The sequence below is a fragment of the Bos javanicus genome, chromosome 12 (genome assembly GCF_032452875.1).
Source record: "Bos javanicus breed banteng chromosome 12, ARS-OSU_banteng_1.0, whole genome shotgun sequence".
Classification (NCBI taxonomy): Eukaryota; Metazoa; Chordata; class Mammalia; order Artiodactyla; family Bovidae; genus Bos; species Bos javanicus.
The window spans coordinates 35,738,459-35,759,404 of NC_083879.1; the positions used below are offsets into that span (position 1 = coordinate 35,738,459).

Sequence of the window (20,946 nt, forward strand, 5' to 3'; positions counted from 1 at the left end):
TCAGTGCAGATGCTGTAACTTGCTCATTAAAGCTGGATCTTTCTGAGTGTAGCTTTGGGATTTTACTCAGTTTGATCACTACTGCAATCAGAAAATTCACAAGAACTTCTCACCTTGTGTAAATGTGACCTTTTTATTTTTTAAACATTTTGAGGAAAAGAACCTGAATGTGATTGTGCTCATTTCTGAACTTGCTATTGGAGATGGGCCATCCTGCTCAAAGCTTAATTACGTAACAAACTTGAGATATCTTGACAGCATGGCTCATCACAGATAGTAATGTTCAGAGGCTCATTTGTCAGATTCTCTGCAGATATAAAGTTCTGTTTTGCACAGGGTGAGAATCTCTTAGAACGTTTTCTGATTGCTTTCTATTTTTATTTTATTTTTGTTAAAGCTGTGTTATTTTTTAGTTCTTCATGCTTTGGAAGTAACAGTTGAAGAGAGGTGAGGAAAGTTTGTGACAATTGTGATCGGTGACTAGCTGCCACCTGCCTGAGGTGTCTTCTGAGAGGAACTAACCTCTTTGTGGTGCTAGAGCAAGGTCACTGGATAAAAAAGGAACAGGTAACCATCTCCTTCCTTGTCTGAAAGTTCTCTTTAAAATTAATAAACGCAGAATGCGCAGGGGAAGGTGGGCTGCTGTTTAAAGATGGTGTCTGGTTTCCTCCCCAGAAACGAGTAAAGTGGACTATGTCCTCTTCCAAGCTGCCACAGCCATCATGGAGGCTGTGGTCCGAGAGTGGATTCTGCTGGAGAAGGCCAGTATTGAGTCCCTGCGCACCTTCCTCCTGACCTACGTCCTGCAGAGGCCTCAGTGAGTACCTGCTCTCAGCTCATCCTTAGGCTGGATTTTCCTTTGCTTTTCAGTCACTGATGTTTATGGTTAAACTCTGTGTGGGTTCATATCTTAAAAATTTACATACATGTGATTATAGGTTGTTTTGGAACTTAATGATGGGAGATGTTTTTACTATAAGCTTGTGACGCTGGGTTTCATTTCTTTGAATAGATTGTGCTTGGATGTTAGGGCTTTTTGTTGTTTAGTTCCAGAATTTTATTTATAAATAAAAGTTGATCTTTGACTCGGTCGAAAATCCTTTATACTTGTGCTTCTTTTGGTTCTTGGTGTATATTATAAGACATAGGTGAGTAGCCATGAGGGTTGGGAGAAGTCAGGCACCATTAACATGTACATAGAGACGGCAGTGTTGAGAAGGTTGTAGAGCCGAAAGCACCGCATTCTTTTTAAGTTTCCTGTGGAGAGGGGTCAGGTCTGAGGAATAGGGTGAGAGTGAGTTTTCTTTTTATATTATACACATTGTATTGTTTAAAAATTTTAAAGATTGTGTGAATTCATTGCCTGTATGGTTTAGAAACAAATGAGGAAAACTACTGGCCATACAGGTTTTGGGAGAAATTAATTTACTGTATATCTTTTTTTTTTTTTTAAGTCCCCTCAATACCAAGTCTCCTAAGGAGAGGCATCATACATTGTGTGCAGTTTGTGCAGTTGAACACTTTTTTGCACAGATATTTATTTTCACACTCAATGAAGAACTGTTACATAATGAGAACTGCTGGTGATTAAGGATGCTGGTCTTGGTGACAGAGATGCACACAGCCTAAAAGATATTTCTGCGTGTTCTGTGTGGCTTTGTTCCTGCTCGGTTCACTAGCAGTCTCTGAGTTCACAGTACTTAGCACTCAGTAAAGTGCTAGTAAGTGCTTCATGTAGAAGAATGCACAAGAGAAAAATCCCAAGTGTGACTCAGCCTGTTAGTATCACAGGTTGGAAGGATAACATGTTCCAGGGATGAGCAAAGGTGCTTGTCTCCAAGTGAGGGTGTGGCTTATTTGTTTCAGTTTTAACAGCATAAGGAAAACTCGCTCCTATTACAGACCTTTCTCTTCTCCTTCATGCTGTTTTTCTTCCTTTAAATTTGTTGTTTAATGAACCCTTTTGGATGTTGCTGTCAATTTGCCCTGAAGTCTCTCATATGTCACAGTCCACCCCCTCACGCCATATACACACACAGACGGCCCCCACCCCAACCTGGAGCTGCTCATTTATCACGGGTCTCCACCTCCCTGCCCGTACATGCCCACTCACCCCGCCTTTCAGCTTGGCAGATTTCAGTTGTGTGTGCATGTCATCTCTTGTGTTATCCAAAATCATCTCACCATAATAATTCCAGTGAGTTCAGGGGCTGTTTTAGAGTTGATTGTCGGGTTCCACATGGAAATAGTTCACTTATATATTGTCTCCCACATTTACTTTTTGGGGAAAAAAGTGTTCAGCCAAGTGGAAAGAGGAGTGCTGTGACCACGCCACGTGCCTTTTCCCTAGCAGAGGCTCAGCCAGCGATTCAGTGACTCCCACCCCTAAACCCCGCAGTGCAACTCTCCTTAGATCATCTCAGCGCTCTTGATATAACTCTGTATTTACATTATTCACTATAATTCTGACCTTCCCAGTTGTCTGAATAGTGCTGCTTATATCCCTTTTATCTTTTGTAGGTTACTCTTGGATTCAGGATTCAACCACAGATTATATGTCGTATTTAGTTGTTGTGTCTCGTTTAATCTAAATCAGTTCTGCCTCTTTTGGACTTTCATGTCACAGACGTTTTAATCTTGTAGAATGTGCTGAGTGGATCAGGGTCAAGTTAAAGCTTTTGGTGTGCCACATGGGTAGAGAGCTACAGGTTAGGGACTGTAGACTAATACATACGTGCTGTTGTATATCTCCCACTGCAGGCACCACCGTTTTCCTTTCTTTTCTATTGTTTCCTCCAGTCTATGAGTGAAATGCAGGGTACACTTTTTAGAGGCATATAGCATAGTGATTGAGAACGGGACTACGAGTACCCCTTGAGCCCCTTACTAACTCCGTGCCCTTGGGCAAATTAACGTCTTTGTGTATTAGTTGTCTGATTATTAAATAGAGTGAATAGTTGTACTTTACTCAAAAGATTGTAAGGATTAGATGTATTATTTTGTGAAGTTAGTTTATATAAAGACAGATCGTAAGCACTTAATAAATGTTAGGTATTATTGTTCTCTAGTGATTTGGGCTTCCCTGGTGGCTCAGATGGTGAAGAATCTGCCTGCAGTGCAGGAGACACGGGTTTGATCCCTGGGTTGGGAGGATCCCCTGGAGAAGGGAAAGGCTACCCACTCCAGTATTTTTGCCTGGAATTTTTCCATGGACAGACGAGCCTGGTGGCATACAGTCCATGGGGTCGTAAAGAGTCCCAGCAGTGAGCTTTAAAACTAGCTCTGTGTAGCTTTCTAGTGGCAGTCATTGTTTCAAACTGTTGTGTCCCCCAGAAGTACAAACATTCCCCTTGGTCACCTCACATTCTTGCACACAGTAGGGTCTTTGCTTTTATTTGCTTAATGAATCCTTCAGGTCTATTTTGAAGGAATGTTTTTCTCTTCATTCTTGACAGAGCAAGATATGTTTGTTCATTTGGATGAATGTCTGGTAAATGCCTGTTGTGTGGCAGGCAGTGTGCTTTTTCCATGGGACCACAGCAGCGTGTTCGGCATGGCAACCAACCAGGGAGACACAGTTAACCCCCGCAGAAATAGACACTTCGTGTTGTGTGTGGTGTGGGGAGCCCTCCTCTGGATGACCAGCTGGGTGCAGAGAGAGGTGTTTAGGGGGCTGGCCCTGCAGTTGTGAGAGTGAGTGGAGGGGCTGAGATGGAGGGAGGCCCAGGAATGGCCTTAAAAGTGGGGACTCTACCTTTTATGTCCACACGGGGACACCTTTCAGAGTAGAGCAAGCGCTGTTAGTTCTTGTGCTGGATGGCAAGGGGTTGGGGAGGCTGGGGCGGGTCCTACTGCCACAAGCCCCGTTGGGGAGTTTGGGTTTTGTCCCAGGGGCACGTGGTTGTTGAATCTGTGTGAAGTTCTAGAGGCTGGGTTATGAAGTTCAGAGTTAGGTTTTCCAAGCCTTTCTTTTAAGAAACGGTTGTGAAAAGACAGTTAAGTCTGTATGCCCCTGTGGCTCAACGGGCTTTGTAGGAGGCTTCATCTGAGACAGGTGTTTCTGCCACCACACTGAGGAACAGAACTTAGATACAAAGACTTTTTTCGTGTTCCTGTCTGTACAAATAGGTTTTTAAGAGTGTGTATGTTTTCATAGTGCTGTGTCTTGGCTAGCTAGCACGTTAGCTTTCCATATTAGCGGTGATGGAGATGGAGACGAGGCCACAGCATGTCTCTCTGGCAGGGTTGCCCAGAGTTGCCATGGCGCTTAGTGTGCATGGGCTGCGAAGCTGAGAGTGGGCAATCCTTGTTGTGACAACCCTGTTACTCTTACCCCCATTTCATGAGGAGACTGAGGCTCTGAGTGTGAAGGGGCTTGCCCAGGGTCATATAACCGTCACTGCTGGAGTGTGGATTCGAGCTCCGGACTCTGCAGTAGACCAGTGTGTGACCAGGAGCACGCCACCTTATGTGAGCCGTGCTGCCAGCAGCTGCAGTCACAGTGAGGAATCTGGGAGTATTTTTATATTGGATTTGTGTAAAAGTTTTCACAATGATTTTTATGTTTTACAGCCTCCAAAAGTATGTTCGGGAACAGATTCTATTAGCAGTAGCAGTAATTGTAAAACGAGGATCATTAGATAAATCAATTGACTGCAAAAGCATTTTTCATGAAGTCAGCCAGTTGATAAGTAGTGGCAACCCCACTGTGGTAAGTGTGCTATTTGTAAATATTTAAGTTTTATTTTGTATTACACTAATACTGTTACAGCAACAGTAATGGGTATCTACATTAAAAAAAAAAAAAAAGGCACAGTCTGATAAATCAAGCAATTTCTGTTTGTTCATGTTTTCTTCTAGTCCTTCTTCTATATGTGTACATATTGTGGGTAGAGTGTACTTTGCTTTTTCATTTGATTCTGTTTTTGTGTGTTACCAGGATTCATAATCATAAGTTCATAAACCTTGTATAGTTTTCATAATCCTATTTAATGGTGTCCAATATTACAAGCTAATATACCATAATATTCTTAACCATTACCCTTCTATTGAACATTTATCCCATTTTTAATAAACCTTTCACAAGGATTTGGAAATGTGTGAAGTAAATATGAAAATGATATCTGACATGAAAATTAAGTGTTGCAGTACTAGTAGGTGAAGGCATGCTATGACTAGCGGGTGTAACTGCACGCCTGAGTTTTCTGGGGAGCCTGGCCAGTTTTTACCTTTCCGTCTCCTGTTGCCTATGAGAACCAGTCAGTCTAGAGAGTGGTGGGCTGTGGTCAGCTGTGGTTCTTGGCTGGAGCTGCTGACTTTATCAGCTGGGGGAGATTTAGTTTGTGTCCAGTTGGGGTTGGCAGTACCTGGCTCAGCTGATTCTCAGGTGTTAAACCTTTCAGTGTTTTGGGTCATCTTTTCACTTTCCTAGTTCCTTTTCCTTAATCATTTGGAAGGTGTCTTTGAGGCTCTGCCCCTTACGTCTCTATATGGATGGTGCCTAGTGGTCCCCCAGTGAGCAGGGTGTGTTACGTGACTTGTGGTATGAAATGAGGACCATGGCTCTGTCCCTTCCCTTCCACAGTGTCTGGATGTCTTCTGCCACTTCTGACACACACACACAGACTCACATGCGTGTGTGCATGCTCACTTCCCACTCCTGCTGGGACTGACCCAGTGAGGTCTCCACTGAAGGGATTTCCTGTATCTGCCCTAGGTATTTCTTATTTTTCCTTTGGAGTTTTTCATATCAGCTTTATTGAGTAAATTCCATGCATTATTCACCCACCGAGTTGTGACATTCTGTGTGCCAATGAACAGCCACACAGTCAGGATACAGAGTGCTGGAGGTTGACTGTGTGTTTGGTGTGCTGTGTGCTGCATTGTGCTGGTTTCTTCCAGGAGCCGTGCTGTCGGTAGAAGTCGCTGTGTTGATGCAGATGTTCTGTCTTCACTCTCCAGCCTGTGGCACATGCAGCTTCTGAGTATTTGAAATGTGGCTTGTGTGACTGAGGAGCTGAATTTTTTATTTTATTTTAATTAAATTTTATTTGAATTCAGTATAGCCACATACATATTGCAAAAGACAACTGAATTGGACCCTGTAGTCTAGAGATTTTATAGTCTAAAGATCCTATTCTATGTTCCTTCCACTTAATTGTAGTATTCTAGTTTAATTGTTTATATAAAGCTACCAACTTCAAAGATGTGCATGTTTGAATCATTATACTTTATGAGTTGTTTTGACTTTATGTAGTGAAGAGCTCTGTTGAAAATAGTCTACAGATAAGATTCCGTTAACAGTTTCCAAGGTAAAGATATCTGGGAATATGCTCTCAAAACCCTCTATAGGTTGATGGAGTCTCCCACTTCTGGTGAAGAGCTTTGCTGTTGAGGCACTGGCACCTTAGGGCGTGCATTCGTTGTGTGTCCAGCGTCCCACAGTTGCATGGATTTTGTTAGCCTCTCCTGCCTCACTTTTGGCCGTGTGGGCAGTCCAGCGAGGGCCTCACTGATGGTCATGGGGAAGTCATGTGGCAGCCTGTCTGGCCAGAACTCATAGGGAAAAGGTTGGACCTGAGGCTGCCCCTTGGAAATACCATCCCAGCCCCAACTCTGAACAGGTTCCTCTTTGTAACTTTGATTTTACTTAGCGACTCTCTGTCTCAGGTGACTTGTGTGCAGGACAGGATTCCAGCTCACTGTGACTGACCAGGAGGTGAACTGAGGAACTTAGCAGTGCCTCTGGGATTGTTGTTGATTGTCCTTGGTGATCCTGTCAGCTGAGGTGTCAGTGTCGAGGTGGAATTTCTACTCTGTTCTCGTTCACCACGGTAGCCTCCAGATGCTGAAGGCAAAGGCCCGGAGCCCTTGCTTCAGGAATGTGCACACGTCAGAAATTGGGAATTGTGCCCTCCTCTCTCTCCCCCTGGGTAACTGACCCTGATCCACCCCAGAAAGTAGGCCCACTGCAAATGGTGATTGGTTTCTTAGAGCCACTGAAATAACTGATGTTCTGAGAATGCTTGAAACAGATGTAGCTGTTTAGTTAGAGAAGATTTTGTGCTATTCACAGTACATTCCCTTTGAGAGGAATGAGTAAATTTAATATTCTCAGAAACTACTCCAAAACAGGAGGAGTTTTTTAAAGTTAAATTTCTCCTAACAGGACTTTTACAGTAGCAGAAAGTCAGTAGTGGGATGTAGAACTTAATTTCAATATTGCTAGATGAATTTGTTTTGGTGACCACACTGAAAATGTTGAACTTGGAAAGCATTCCTGCATTTATATGGCAAGTTCAAGTTCAAGATGTGTGCCTGGAGCCGTTCCTGTTCCTTCAGCAGGTTTAAAGATGAGGCTGCAGACCAGGAAACGTTTTAGTCTCTCTTCCTGTCTTCTCAGCTGCTAAGGATTTGTGCGAGTGCTTCAAGAGTTTGCATAAGATTTTCCTAGTCTTGGAGACATGAATAGCAATGGGGAAGAGGTTTAAAACTTTGAGAAGAAAGCAAAATGATGAAATCGGAAAACTGATGATAGTGGCTAGAAACTTTTGGTATAAAGGTGATTTTAGAGATACTTGAAGCGGTAACTGGTTTTCTCTGGATGAAAGAAAGGGTTGACCAAAAGGCTAGAAACTTTTGGTATAAAGGTGATTTTAGAGATACTTGAAGCGGTAACTGGTTTTCTCTGGATGAAAGAAAGGGTTCGTAGGTTAGTTGACTGACTACCCTTTTAAGAACGATGCTTCCTGGCGTCCCTAATTGACTGGAAATTAGTCAGTTTGGCTAACTGACTATTAGCTAACTCAGTTCTGCCTCTCCCCCTTGCTTTCTGAGTGTAGCTTCTGGTCCAGCATCGTGCTAGTGAAGTTGCAAGTGTGAATGCGTTTAGGGGCAGGATCATATGCTGCAGCATGGATTTTGACTTTGGGTTCACACTTAGGTTCCCGTCCTAGCTCTGCCATGTATCAGTGGTGGTAAACTACCTCCCTTACTTGAGAAATTGTTTAACTTCTCTGGGTGGTGATTGACCAGTATGGGAAAGACAGCATTAAGAGCACTTGGCAAATGCTGTGTCCCTCGTGGCCTCACACCCCTTTCTTTACAGGATCTTAGGACATGCTATCATCTTTTTCTATCCAGTGGCATTTTAAGTGTTGAAACCAGAAGAAAGTATTTATGCTCTTATCCATGAATGAAAACTAATTGTGTATTTTAAGAGTATGTTACCAGCATGTTTCCTTTAAACACTTTAAGAAGTGCCCTGTGGTCTTTGTTCTCTGTATTTTGTGAGTTACACAGTTTCCTGTTCAGACCGCACAGTTGTCTGTGTGTTGTGCTGTCTTTGCGGGCGGTGTGTGTGCAGGTCTCTGTCCTGTGCCGTCCCCTCCTGGTGTGCACAGGCCTCCCCCTGGGCTGCTTTGTCCCGAGGGCAGGGGATCACCCCTTGGAGGAGTTCATAGGAGGCCTGGCTTCCCAAGGAAAGTGGCAAAATGTTGTATTTTAATTAACATTCAAGCTAAGTTTTTAACCTATTTCATGTTTGTTTTATTTCCTTTGAAAGCAGTCAGCCTGTGTAAGTCACTCTGAAAGCTGCTGAATGTGTGGTTTAAGCCTCCTTTCTTCCTCTTTGCCATGCTAGAGAGAAGAGGGTGAGAAATTCCCGGCTGCCGTTGGACGTGATAGCAACTTAATCTCTCTTATCACAAGTCTCATTGATGTTTGCTTAGAGGAGCAGCTGGAGGTCTGCTTTATGTATGGCAACCTTTCATAAAGTTTATTCTTGGTAATAAAGCTCTGGGGGCAAGAGCCAGGCTATTATAAGAGACAGTTCTCTCTGAACAAGAGTATTGTATTTTATCAGCTGGTTAGTGTACGAGTATCTTGTTCTGGTGACAGTAAGCTGGAGAGTGAGGCACGTTGTCCCTGAAGGATGTTCTTTCCACTTCTGTGAAATTAGTGTCTTTTACTGGAAATGAGAATTCTGCTTTAAGACTTCTAATGTGAAGGCTGCAGTTACTTCAGTTGTCAGCTGGTGAATTGACTTGTGAGTTTTAGTACTTCAGTGAAAGAAAACATTTTAGACTCTTTCATTACCTCCAAACCTCATTGACTGTCTTCTACTTGTTTTACATATTAAGTTTTATCTTTGAAATTCATCAGTAGCTTAAAAAAAAACTTGGGAACACACTCATTTTCCTCCTTCCCTTGTGTTAATGTTGTGTCAGGCACAGGTTGGCTTATTAACCTAGGTGAGCAAGCACTCTGTTGCACTAGCGATGCTTTAGTTTTGATTTTCTTTTTTAAATTGGTAACTTACCTTGTGATTTTAATTTGGTGGATTGTAGTTAACGGTCAGGAAGTAGGACTAAAGAAGCCAACACAAGCTATTTTTATGATGATGAGGATGCTGTTGCCTTTTAACTTGATCCTGTCAAACATGCTGCATTTATGTAGCATTTTCCCCTATCATTCAGTCTGAACCTCAGGGCAGTCACGTGACCTCTGTGGTGACAAGGTGTAGCCCTTTTGTGGCTGAGAGTTGAGGCCAGACAGATGAAGTGCTTGGGTTCAGTCACTAGACGTGAGGAGTCTCAGCCCGTCAGGGCCCAGCTTTTCTGACCTCTCTATATGAAACAGTAGGGTTTAAGGTTCTTGTCCTGGCCCACTGGGAGAGTCCCGTGGAGGGTTTTCATTTGGAATTGATTTGGGGTATAGTTGTAATGAATATTATTATTTGGCTTCTGAGTTGTTATTGGAAATGAAAGCTGTCGCTTGGGGCTGCTTGTTAGTGCTGGTCACACTGCCAGCAGCAGCGAGTGACAGGCACAGACGGTGCCTGGGCACAGCCGTGGCACACGTCTGTCCGGCAGGGCTGGGCTCTGCCCCCAGTGTCGTGGGCTGGGAACTCGCCTTGTGTGTTTTAGTGGATTCCTGGTGCTTGCTTTGTCACCACACCATGTATAATTGCCTTAGAAATGATTGTTTTGGAAAATTTTACATGAAGTAAGTTTCATTAAAAGCATTTGCTTGCTGCATTTGGAAGATTCAACAGATACTTAGTCCTTATGATTTTGGATAAATGAAGCATTGCTGTGTTCACCTCTTTGTACTGACGGTCCTTTATAATGGCTTCATCCCAGTTGCTAACTTCAGTGTGAGCCTCTGATCTGGTTTCAGTGGGGTTCCCACTGTAGTGACCACAGATTTTGTTTCTGGCCCCTGAAGTATTGGAGTCACTGTCTCTCATACAGCAATAAGACCTAGCCCTGACTGCCTTTAGAACAGAAATAAGACCTAGCCCTGGAAGGCATTGAGCTGTGGTGGTTGAGGGGTTATGCCCTCGGGGGACCCCTGGAGCCGGCAGAGGGGAGAACTTGGGGTGCTCCCCCTTCCTCCACTTCTCTTTCCCGAGAAGGAGCTTCCCCTTCTCTGAGGCTCTTCTGGCCGCCTCCTGAGTGCCCTGCCCTGTTCACATGGTGCTTTGTGTTTGTTGGTGCTATCTGGTTGGTAGACCGTCTGGAGACCAGTGACTTGTCTTAGACACCAGGAAGTGTCTGTGTCCTCTGTGAACAGGAGGAGCGCCCTCCTGGTCTGTGCAGAGCACCTCGCTTTTTCTGTGTACAGTCCATGCTTCACGTTGATCATTCTCCAGGGATTTCTGTTAACTGGCACCTCTGGGCCACAGTATTATCACTAATGATGCTGATCTCAAAGCCTTGCAGGGCTTCCACATTAAGGAGCGAATAAAACTGCTCAGTTATCTTTTAATGATACAATATCTCACTTAACTTTGGTTCTTAAAGAGCTGGTGGTTTTAGGTAGATTAAAGCCAGGGTATTTGATTTCTGGTAGCACCGCTGACCATGTTGCATAATTTATTTTCAGGTATTTCTTAAGTCCTTGAATGGAGAATTTGCTAGGGACCCACTTGTTTTTGAAAGTTTGTCCTTTTGTATCATAATTGTAAAGTGGAAAAGGTAGAATATAAAACAATACACTGGGATATTGGTAATGTATTATAATAAAAAGTGTATAACTGCACTTAAAAATTGGAAAGCAGTAAACACATTACAATAGTAACCTCTCAATGATTATTTTTGTAGGAAGAAAAATTAATTTAAAAACAAAATATTCTTATGGTCAACGAACTAAGTCTACAATAAGAATGTAGTTTGTTCTTACTTATGTATTGAGTTGGCCAAAAAATTCATTCCCGTTTTCCTGTAACATGAACTTTTTGTCCAATCCAGTGTTAAGAATACACTTCCCTTTATGGGTGAATTTTGTACTTTATTGGTGTGAAAGTCTGCATTGTGCTGGGATGTTGCAAAAGCAATCCCATCCCACTGGGGACTCCCTGTGTGTCTGCTGAGGCTTGTAGGTAAAGGAGACTGACTTTTAAGCATGCGTCCTTCTTGGCGGGAATGGCCTCAGGAAGCTCCTCCCCTGTCTGTGCTCCTGCTTTCTCTTTCACTTGCTCACCACAGACCCGTGCTTGCACTCCCAGAAGTGCTTATTTCATGTAAAAATCTTTATTGTGAGTACATGCTCAGTCATCATGTACTCAAACAATAAAGTGAGTTATGTCACTAAAAATTAATATATGGTTGTAGTTTATGCTGTTTTGAGGTGAATATAGTTTGGGGAAGAAGTGGAAATGGTGACAGATTTTATTTTCTTGGGCTCCAAAGTCACTGTGGATGAAGACTGCAGCTATGAAATTAAAAGACCCTTGCTCCTTGGAAGAAAAACAGTGACAAACCTAGACTGCATATTAAAAAGCAGAGACATCATTTTGCCAACAAAGGTCCATATAGTTAAGGCTATGATTTTTCTAGGAGTCATGCATGGATGTGACAGTAGGACTGTAAAGAAGGCTGAGCCCCGGAGAGTTGATACTTCTGAACTGTGGTGCTAGAGAAGACTCTTGAGAATCCCTTGGACATCAAGGAGATTAAACCACTCAATCCTAAAGGAAATCATCCCTAAATATTCACTGGAAGGACTGATGCTGAAGCTGAAGCTCCAATACTTTGGCCACCTGATTTGAAGAGCCAACCTACTTAGTTGGAAAATACCCTGATGCTGGGAAAGATTGAGGACAAAAGGAGAAGTGGGCAGCAGAGGATGAAATGGTTGGATGGCATCACCGAATCAATGGACAGTGAGTTTGAACAAACTCCAGGAAATAGTGAAGGATAGGGAAGCCTGGTGTGCTGCAGTCCATGGAGTTGCAAAGAGTTGGACAGGACTTAGCTGAACAACAAAATAATCTGGCACTAAAAAACAGTTTGTGGCAAGTTGTAGATTACTTGTGCAAAACTGTTATAGATAATTTGTAAGGATGATAAGTTTATATTTAACGAATGTTTCTGGGTTCTATTCAGTTTGCATGCTTTTGAATAAGTTGTGCATCAGTCCTGTTTTCAGTAGATTGATTATTTCACCTGAGATTCCAAAATTAGTTTCTGTTTTTCAATAAGACACGTTTTCTTGTACATTTAGGTATCTGTTCATAGTATTCTTTCTGTGTACTGAAGGAAATGGCAACCCACTCCAGTACTCTTGCCTGGAAAATCCCATGGATGGAGGAGCCTGGTAGGCTACAGTCTATGGGGTCGCAAAGAGTCGGACACGACTGAGCAAGTTCACTTAATAGTACTCTTTCTGTGTACTGAAGTCTTATTTAGAAGGGGTAAGAGAAAAGTTGGAGAAGGCAATGGCACCCCACTCCAGTACTTTTGCCTAGAAAATCCCATGGACGGAGGAGCCTGGTAGGCTGCAGTCCATGGGGTCGCTATAGTCTGATACGACTGAGCGACTTCACTTTCACTTGTCACTTTCAAGCATTGGAGAAGGAAATGGCAACCCACTCCAGCGTTCTTGCCTGGAGAATCCCAGGGACGGGGGATCCTGGTGGGCTGCCGTCTATGGGGTCGCACAGAGTCGGACACGACTGAAGCGACTTAGCAGCAGCAGCAGCAGCAGCAAGAGAAAAGTGAAAAGTATGGGGAAAAATTGTTTTCAGAATCATAGGATCTTGTAATCCATCATGTTAGATCCTTGTAAATTAACTTTTCCTTTTGAATTTCATTAATTTGTATTTAATACTACTACCCACTTTCCCTACCAGAACCTAGCCATGTTTAAAAACTACATTCATTATTGATCCCAACGCCACTTAAATGTATCTGTGAACTTGTGATTGCTGGCACTTCGATCATTAATCACTATTTTAAAAGTAAGCCAGTTTTTCAACCACAGTTTTGTTAGCTAAATGGGAAGATGGTTGCACTTGGTGCATATCTGTGCCCCTTTCAACTGTGAGATGAATGGAGTGTGGTCAGCTGTTGCTCTGAGAGAAGCTCTGAATGCTCGTTTCTCCCCCTGTGCCTGGGTCCCTGCAAAGGCAGTCCAACTTACACACTCTTCTTGAAGATTGGGTAAAGGGGATATTTTAATGTTACAACATATGTGTATTTTGAAGTACAGTTACAAAGTGAATGTGTGTGTGTGTTTAAGCTATGTATCTATAGTCAGAAGGCTTGCTGTCAAAGGCAGTCAGGTCTGCGCACCCCAGGATTCCTGAGGATGTTCACATGTAATCCATGTTGTTAGGGCTTTCTGGTGTGGAAAAGTCTGACAAGCTGCTTGAATCTCTGGGTCAGGGTGCTATCATAATTGTTAATTATACATCATACTTATCAGTTAAGACTTAGAGGCCAGTGGGAGTTTATTTCTTTTTTACATTTTCTTTGAGGAAAATTTTAGACACGTGCAAAAATATACCAATACTACAAAAGTATACAAATACACTACAAATAGTATATTGGTCACCTGTGTAACCATCTTTCATCTTCAACAAATATCAATGCGTGGTAATCTTTAGGAATTTAATTTTATGTGTATTTGCTAAGATTGCCGAGACAAGCATCTGTAAGGTCAAGGTACGGACATCAGAGGCATTTCTGAGCAGAGATGCTGCAGTTGGTGGGCGGGTAGCACTGTTCTCAGCTGTTGTATAAGCTGCATAAATAGTATCGTCCTGACTTTAATCTTTGGGTTGTTCAGAGGTAGTGTGCATATTTCTGTGTGACCTCTGGAAACTGGCCAGAGTAAGTGGTATCGTCCCTGCCATGGTACCTTGACACTGTGAGTAAAAGCAGTGAGCTGATAGTTGGGCCTGTTGATACAGCCACCGAGAAGGAAAATCTTTGTTTTCAGTTGTAAAAACTCAGCAGTACTACCTGGTTAATATTTTGGAGACTGTAAAATCTGTTTCACTTTTCTTCTCTTTGGAAATACAGGTTACAGTCATCAGAACTTAGAGTCAGACGAACCTGGGTTCAGATCTCAGTTGGCCTTGATGACCTGCCCTTTGACTCTTCTTTCAAATGTCAAATGGGGATATGGATTGTGCGAATCAAAAGAAATAATGCGTTAAATATCAATCATCTTAAAATACTATTTATACTGTGGTTGAGGAGCAGTAGGAGGGCGTCCTGAGTGTCAGGCTCAGAGTCTCCCATAACTGGGGTGAGCTGATGTACCTACAATTCCAAGGCCACCGGGAGCAGCAAGCTCATCTTTACCCTGTTCTGTGTGGTTTTCTTGTGGCAGAAGATATGATGGGTGCTCCAGAGATAAAAGCGTTTCATTATGTTGAACAGATATTGTATAGAAACCAAGCATGGGAAAACAGTGACTCACGATCATCTGTTATTGAATACTTACAGCAAACTTTGGCCTGTTCAATTCTCACTGCACTGTTGAGTGAATTCTCAAGTTCAAGTAAAACGAGCAATATTGGACTTAGTATGGAGTTCCATGGCAACTGCAAAAGAGTTTTCCAGGTACTGTTATTTTTGTTCTTATGTTTTAATCATTAGATCATTCACTTTTTACTCAATTTGTTCCTAGTGGAGTGAGAACATTTCTTTTATCTAGTTGAATGATAGCCTGTACATGAAAATTTGTGTTGTGATTTCATAGGATACAGTAAAGCGATAGGTTTGGTAAACATAGTTGATGATTTAAGGTTGTTTGTTTAATTTTAGTCTTAAAACGGAAACGCTACTATTAAAATCCTCAGCTTATTAATTTTGTTCATATTGTGTTTAGATAGAACTAATTCAGTTGGTGTGACTCTGCTGGCTTTAAAAGTAGCCCTGGCAGTGTGCCAGAAAGGGCTGTGTATTTCAATGTTACTGTAGATGGCGTGGGCTCTTTGTTTCATGTGTATTGTTTGGCTCCGAAGTGAGTTATGTGAAGACACTGGTTTTAGTCAGAGGGCTCATGCTGAAGCCATTGGCCCTCACCTCAGACCTGCTTCTCTGGAGAGTGGCCTGTAACTGACGGTGGTGTCTTCAGATGGCATCACTTAAGAGCATTCTGCAATGTAACTTCCAGGCAGGCCTAAAAATGGAAGGTGTCCTTAAAGAAGTCATGCTTTCCATTGGAAATTTTAAGGTTTCTGTTCGTTTGCTTCTATAGTTCTAAAAGGGAATGTATTTTGTATAAGCATTTGACCAGAGCACGTGTGGTTAATTGACTACAGGAGGAAGACCTCCGCCAGATCTTCCTGCTGACGGTGGAGGTGCTTCGGAATTTCAGCCTGCAGGAGCACCTTAGCGCCCAGATGTCGTCCGTGTTCCAGCGCTACCTCGCCCTGGCCAACCACGTCCTCAGCTGGAACTTCCTGCCTCCAAACCATATCCTTCCAGCCTCCTCAGGCTGACATGTGGCCGTGGCCCTGCCTGACTTTTGTAGCTGAGGGCACTGTGTCTCTGTAGGTCAAGAAATCGGGGTTTTGAAAGAAAAGAAAAACCTTTTAGAAATGGAATTTTACTTTATATTACCACAGTGCAGTGGAATACTTAGGACATTTAAAGTTTCATTTATAACTTTGTAGAAGAGGGTTGAATACATGGAATCGTGGTACATCACCAGGCTGTTGCTAACCAAGGGATAGCTGCTCGCCTTAGTTGGGGAGGGAGTTTTATCAAGAAACCCAGTCATTTTCTCTTGTAATCTGTGATTCCATTCAGATTGTGGCTGACTTTCCTTAAGGCTAGTTGGGAGTTCTCCATTTGGTCTTTGTTGATTACAGTGTTGTTAAAGTGTGGATAATAAGGTAGTAATATATTTACTCATCAAAAAGTGTTCCCAATATAAAAACATGAAAATTTCAGTAGCTCAGCTGGTAAAGAATCCACCTGCAGTGCAGGAGACCCCGGTTCCTGGGTTGGGAAGATCCCCTGGTGGAGGACACGGCAACCCACTCCAGTATTCTTGCCTGGAGAATTCCATGGACAGAGGAGCCTGGCAGGCTACAGTCCATGGGGTTGAAAAGAGTCAGACAGGACTAAGAACAGCACATTATTAGTAGTACAGGGTTTAAATGGACTATATTATAAATACAAAGTATCTGCTTTTTAATTATTTACATAAGTAGAGATACTTGTGTTAGAACTGCTGTTAGAACTGTTCTAAATGAACTGCTGCTGTTCCTTAGTTTAGAGTTTGATTTGCTTTTCTAGAACATTTGCTCACTTGATAGGCTGAAAGCAGTAATATGCGTCCTAGTTGAGTCACATATCCAGGCTCGAGTTTCAGCTGATCTCAGGCCTGTTACTCCTTTGAGTCTCACTGTGTCCACCTGTAGAATGGGGACATGGACTATGAGTGAACTGAACAAGAGGATGCATTTACAGCACTCTTGGGAGCTAGCACATGTTTGCTGAGCTCTTAGGAGTCTGCTTGATCAGCTGGCTGTCTGTGCTGTGCTCTGTTTTCCTTGATCTGATCTATTCCTTACAGTACAGGAAGTTACACAGTGTTTCACTGAACCTGTTCTGTGTGTGTTAGTCCCTTCTTGGAGGATGGGGGTCTGTTTAGGAGAAAAGAGCAGACGATCAGCAGAAGGACATAGAGAAGCAGCCATTTCAGACATGAGGATGCACTGGGGACTCTGCACGGATAGGAACTCATTCATCCCCTGGGCTGTAAACTCGGGGTTGGGCGGGGCGGGGCGGGGGGTGGGGGGCTGCTCCATTTATGTGACAGAACGTGAGCTGTCAGATGCTGGGAAGGGGAATGAGTCCCCAGACCTCTTGCCCAGAGGGGGTCACAGTGAGCGGGGCAGAGCTCACAGGAGGTTAATCCTTTCCACCCTAGTCTCGAGTCCTCTTTATGCTAATAATCAGCTTTATATCTCCAGTATATTCCTTTTGATTGTTAGGGGGCACATATTATCTTAGGTTTGCTTTGAAAAACATTCCCCCTTTGTGTTTTGCAGTCTTAAGTTTTGCTCCAGTTTTTGTTGGGGATCGAGGGGAAAAGAAAGAAGGTGAAGTTGCTCAGTTTTGTCTGACTCTTTGCGACTCCATGGACTATAGCCCGCCAGGCTCCTCTGTTCATGGGATTTTCCAGGCAAGAATACTAAAGTGGGTTGCCATTTCCTTCAGGGAATCTTTCCAACCCAGGGTTTGAACCCGGATCTACCCTAATTATAGGCAGACGCTTTACCATCTGAGCCACCAGGGAAGATCTGGTGGAGGGGACAAAAGATATGAAAAAAACTTTGGGACAGATTGAAAAAGTAACAGGCCACATGGAACTATCAAAACATTAATGATGTGGGAAAATCAAGGAAAGTTATGCTGTGTATATTGTAGCCAACTTTAAAATCTGTTTTATGGGAAAATTCACTTGACTGAAGAACAACTGTTTTGTACAGGGAAATAGTGCTCTGGGAGTTTGGAAACAGAATTTGTCTAAAGATACACACATACAAAATGTTTTTATAAAGTTGTAATGAGGGCTTTGGAAGACCTGTCATCTAAAAATGATAAGCAGGACTGCTGAAGGCAAGCGCTTCTTGTGTCAAGAAAAGTGAGTCTCAATCTTGCAGGACGGGATCCTGTGTCACGATGCACAAAAGTGTGTCTCTCTGCCTGTGTATGTTCCTGTACAGCTGTTTGCTGGCTCAAGAACTGCACTCAAGCATTTCTTCCTTTGAGTGGATTAGCTCAAATGTAGGACAAAGACTATGGCAGTGGAATGAAACTCAGTTCAGTTCAGTCGCTCAGTCATGTCCAACTGTTTGCAACATCATGGGCTGCAGCACACCAGGCTTCCCTGTCCATCACCAACTCCCAGAGCTTACTGAAACTCATGTCCATTGAGTCGGTGATGCCATCCAACCATCTCATCCTCTCTTGTCCCCTTCTCCTCCCACTTTCAATCTTGCCCAGCATCAGGGTCTTTTCAAATGAGTCAGTTCTTCACATCAGGTGGCCAAAGTACTAGAGCTTCAGCTTCAGCATCAGTCTTTCCAATGAATATTCAGGACTGATTTCCTTTAGGATGGACTGGTTGGATCTCCTTGCAGTCCAAGGAACTCTAAAGAGTCTTCTCCAACACCACAGTTCAAAAGCATCAGTTCTTTGGTGCTCAGCTTTCTTTATAGTCCAACTCTCACATCCATACATTACTACTGGAAAAACCATAGCTTTGACTAAACAGACCTTTGTTGACAAAGTAATGTCTCTGCGTTTTAATGTGCTGTCTAGGTTTGTTATAGCTTTTCTTCCAAGGAGCAAGCATCTTTTAATTTCATGCCTGCAGTCACCATCTGCAGTGATTTTGGAGCTCCCCAAAAATAAAATCTGTCACTGTTTCCATTGTTTCCCCTTCTATTTGCCATGAAGTGATGGGACTGGATGCCATGACTTTAATTTCTGCATGTTGAGTTTTAAGCCAACTTTTTCACTCTCTCTCACTTTCATCAAGAGGCTCTTTAGTTCTTCTTAGCTTTCTGCCATAAATGTGGTGTCATCTGCATGTCTGAGGTTACTAATATTTCTCCCAGCAGTCTTGATTCCAGCTTGTGCTTCATCCAGCCCAGCATTTCTCATGATGTACTCTGCATATAAGTTAAATAAGAAGGGTGATAATATACAGCCTGAATGTACTCTTTTCCTGATTAGGAACCAGTCTGTTGTTCCATGTTCAGTTCTAACTGTTGTTTATTGACCTGCATACAGATTTCTCAGGAGGCAGATCAGCTGGTCTGGTATTCCCATCATTTTAAGAATTTTCTACAGTTTGTTGTGATCGACACAGTCAAAGGCTTTGGCGTAGTCAGTAAAGCAGTAGTAGATATTTTTCTGGAACTCTCTTGCTTGTTTGATGATCCAGCAGATGTTGGCAGTTTGATCTCTGGTTCTTCTGCCTTTTCTAAATCCAGCTTGAACATCTTAGCTGTTACTGTATTGTCAGTGCTGATTAAGAAAATTAGTTGCAAGGAACCCAGTTCTGACATAATTTCTAATTTTGGCCATTACTTGGAAATCTGTTGTTTAGGAAACTGAGCAGGAGTTGAATGGTTAGTGTTATACCTTGTAAAAGATCTAATGATCACATTTAACTCAATTAGTATATTGAGTTGAACAGATCAGGGATGTTTAATCTTAGTGAAGTCCAGCATATCAGTACTTTCTTACGTGGATCATGCTTTGTTATTCAGCCAAACCCAAGATCATCTAGACTTTCTCCTATATTGTCTTTTAGGAGTTTTATAAGATTCTTTTTTTTTTTTTTTCTCAGCTGCGCCACATGGCATGTGAGACTGTAGTTCCCTGACCGGGGTTGAACTTGTGTCCTCTACGTGGAAAGCACGGAGTCTTAACCTCTGGACCACCAGGAAGTCCCTTGCAGTTTTCCATTTTCACATTTAGGACTATGATCCAGTTTGGTTGACTTTTGTGAAAAGAATATGGTCTATGTCTTGATTCTGTTTTTTTGGTATATGAATGTCCAGTAAATTAAGCCTTTGTGGAAGACTTTTTTTGCTTCATTGTATTAGTCTTCTCCTTCTTCAAAGATCATTTGACTACGTGTCTGTAGGTCTATTTCTGGTTTCTCTGTTCTGTGCCATTGATCTATTTGTTCTTTCTCCAAAACCATATTGTCTTGATTATTGTAGATTTATAGTACGTTGAGTTGTGTCAGTTCTTTGTTCTAAAGATCACAAAGATTCAATCCTTTATTTTGTTCTAAGAGTTTTATAATTTTGGCCCTTGTGTGTAGGTCTGTCGTGCATGAGGTCTATTATCCATCCATTTTAAGTTTTGTGGAGATATTAATATAAGGTATAATGGGATTTTACATGTAATATCCTGTTGTTCCTGCTTAGTTTATTGTAAAGGTACTTTTTTTCCCAGTTGAATTGCTTTGGTCTCCATGTGTAAAATCACCTGACTGTAAATGTAATAGTGTATTTCAAGATTATTTTGTCTTTTTTGTGTCTTTTTTTGTAACCATTTGGAGTTTAGGGTCAGTTTATCAATTTCTTCAAAAAAGCCTGCTTGGATTTTGATAGGAATTATGTTAAATCTGTAGATCAGTTTGAGGAGAGTTGCCATGCTAACAAGTGGCAAAATAATAAGTTTTCCAATCCATGAACATGGGATGTCTTTCCACTTTTTAGATCTTTGTTTTTTTCTTTCAACTCTCTTTTAATAGTTTTCAGAGTAGAAGTTTATACTTTTTTTGTTAAATTTCTTCCGAGTATTTAATTTTTTTAATTCAATTACAAACAGCTGATTTTAAAATTATTTTTGTGTTTATTGCTGGTATATAGAAATAGAAGATTTTGTATGTTGATTCTTGTACCATGTAACGTTGTTGAACCTGCTTATTAGCTCAAGTAGTATTTTTAGTGGATTGTTTTGGATTTTTTGTGTACATGTCTTCTGTTTTTTTTTTTTTTTTAAGGATTTACATGTAGGTTTCATATGCACAGAAGTGGTTTATGGAGGTGTCCTCACTCCAGGCCTGTAGCTCCTGCAGTTTGGCATATGTCACAGACAGCCACTCTGGGCTCTGTCTTTAAAGATCTGAGGTGAAATCCACCTGCTTTTGTTTTTGTAGATTATTATT

At 42.1% G+C, this 20,946-nt stretch overlaps 1 protein-coding gene across 4 annotated transcripts in view; it reads left to right on the forward strand.

The window, feature by feature from the left end:
* The window catches only part of XPO4 (exportin 4), a 91,947-nt gene that overhangs the window by 26,377 nt on the left and 44,624 nt on the right, over positions 1–20,946 (forward strand). The window contains exons 2-6 of one of the 4 annotated variants that reach the window (XM_061434988.1): positions 414–567; positions 676–817; positions 4,573–4,711; positions 14,739–14,855; positions 15,560–15,712. In XM_061434988.1, coding sequence (XP_061290972.1) covers positions 723–817; positions 4,573–4,711; positions 14,739–14,855; positions 15,560–15,712 — 504 coding nt within the window. In that variant the 5' untranslated portion in view covers positions 414–567; positions 676–722. Of the gene's footprint in view, positions 1–397; positions 568–675; positions 818–4,572; positions 4,712–4,748; positions 12,167–14,738; positions 14,856–15,559; positions 15,713–20,946 lie in introns of those variants that run through there. The other 3 variants (XM_061434989.1, XM_061434987.1, XM_061434990.1) reach the window with 3 other exon arrangements.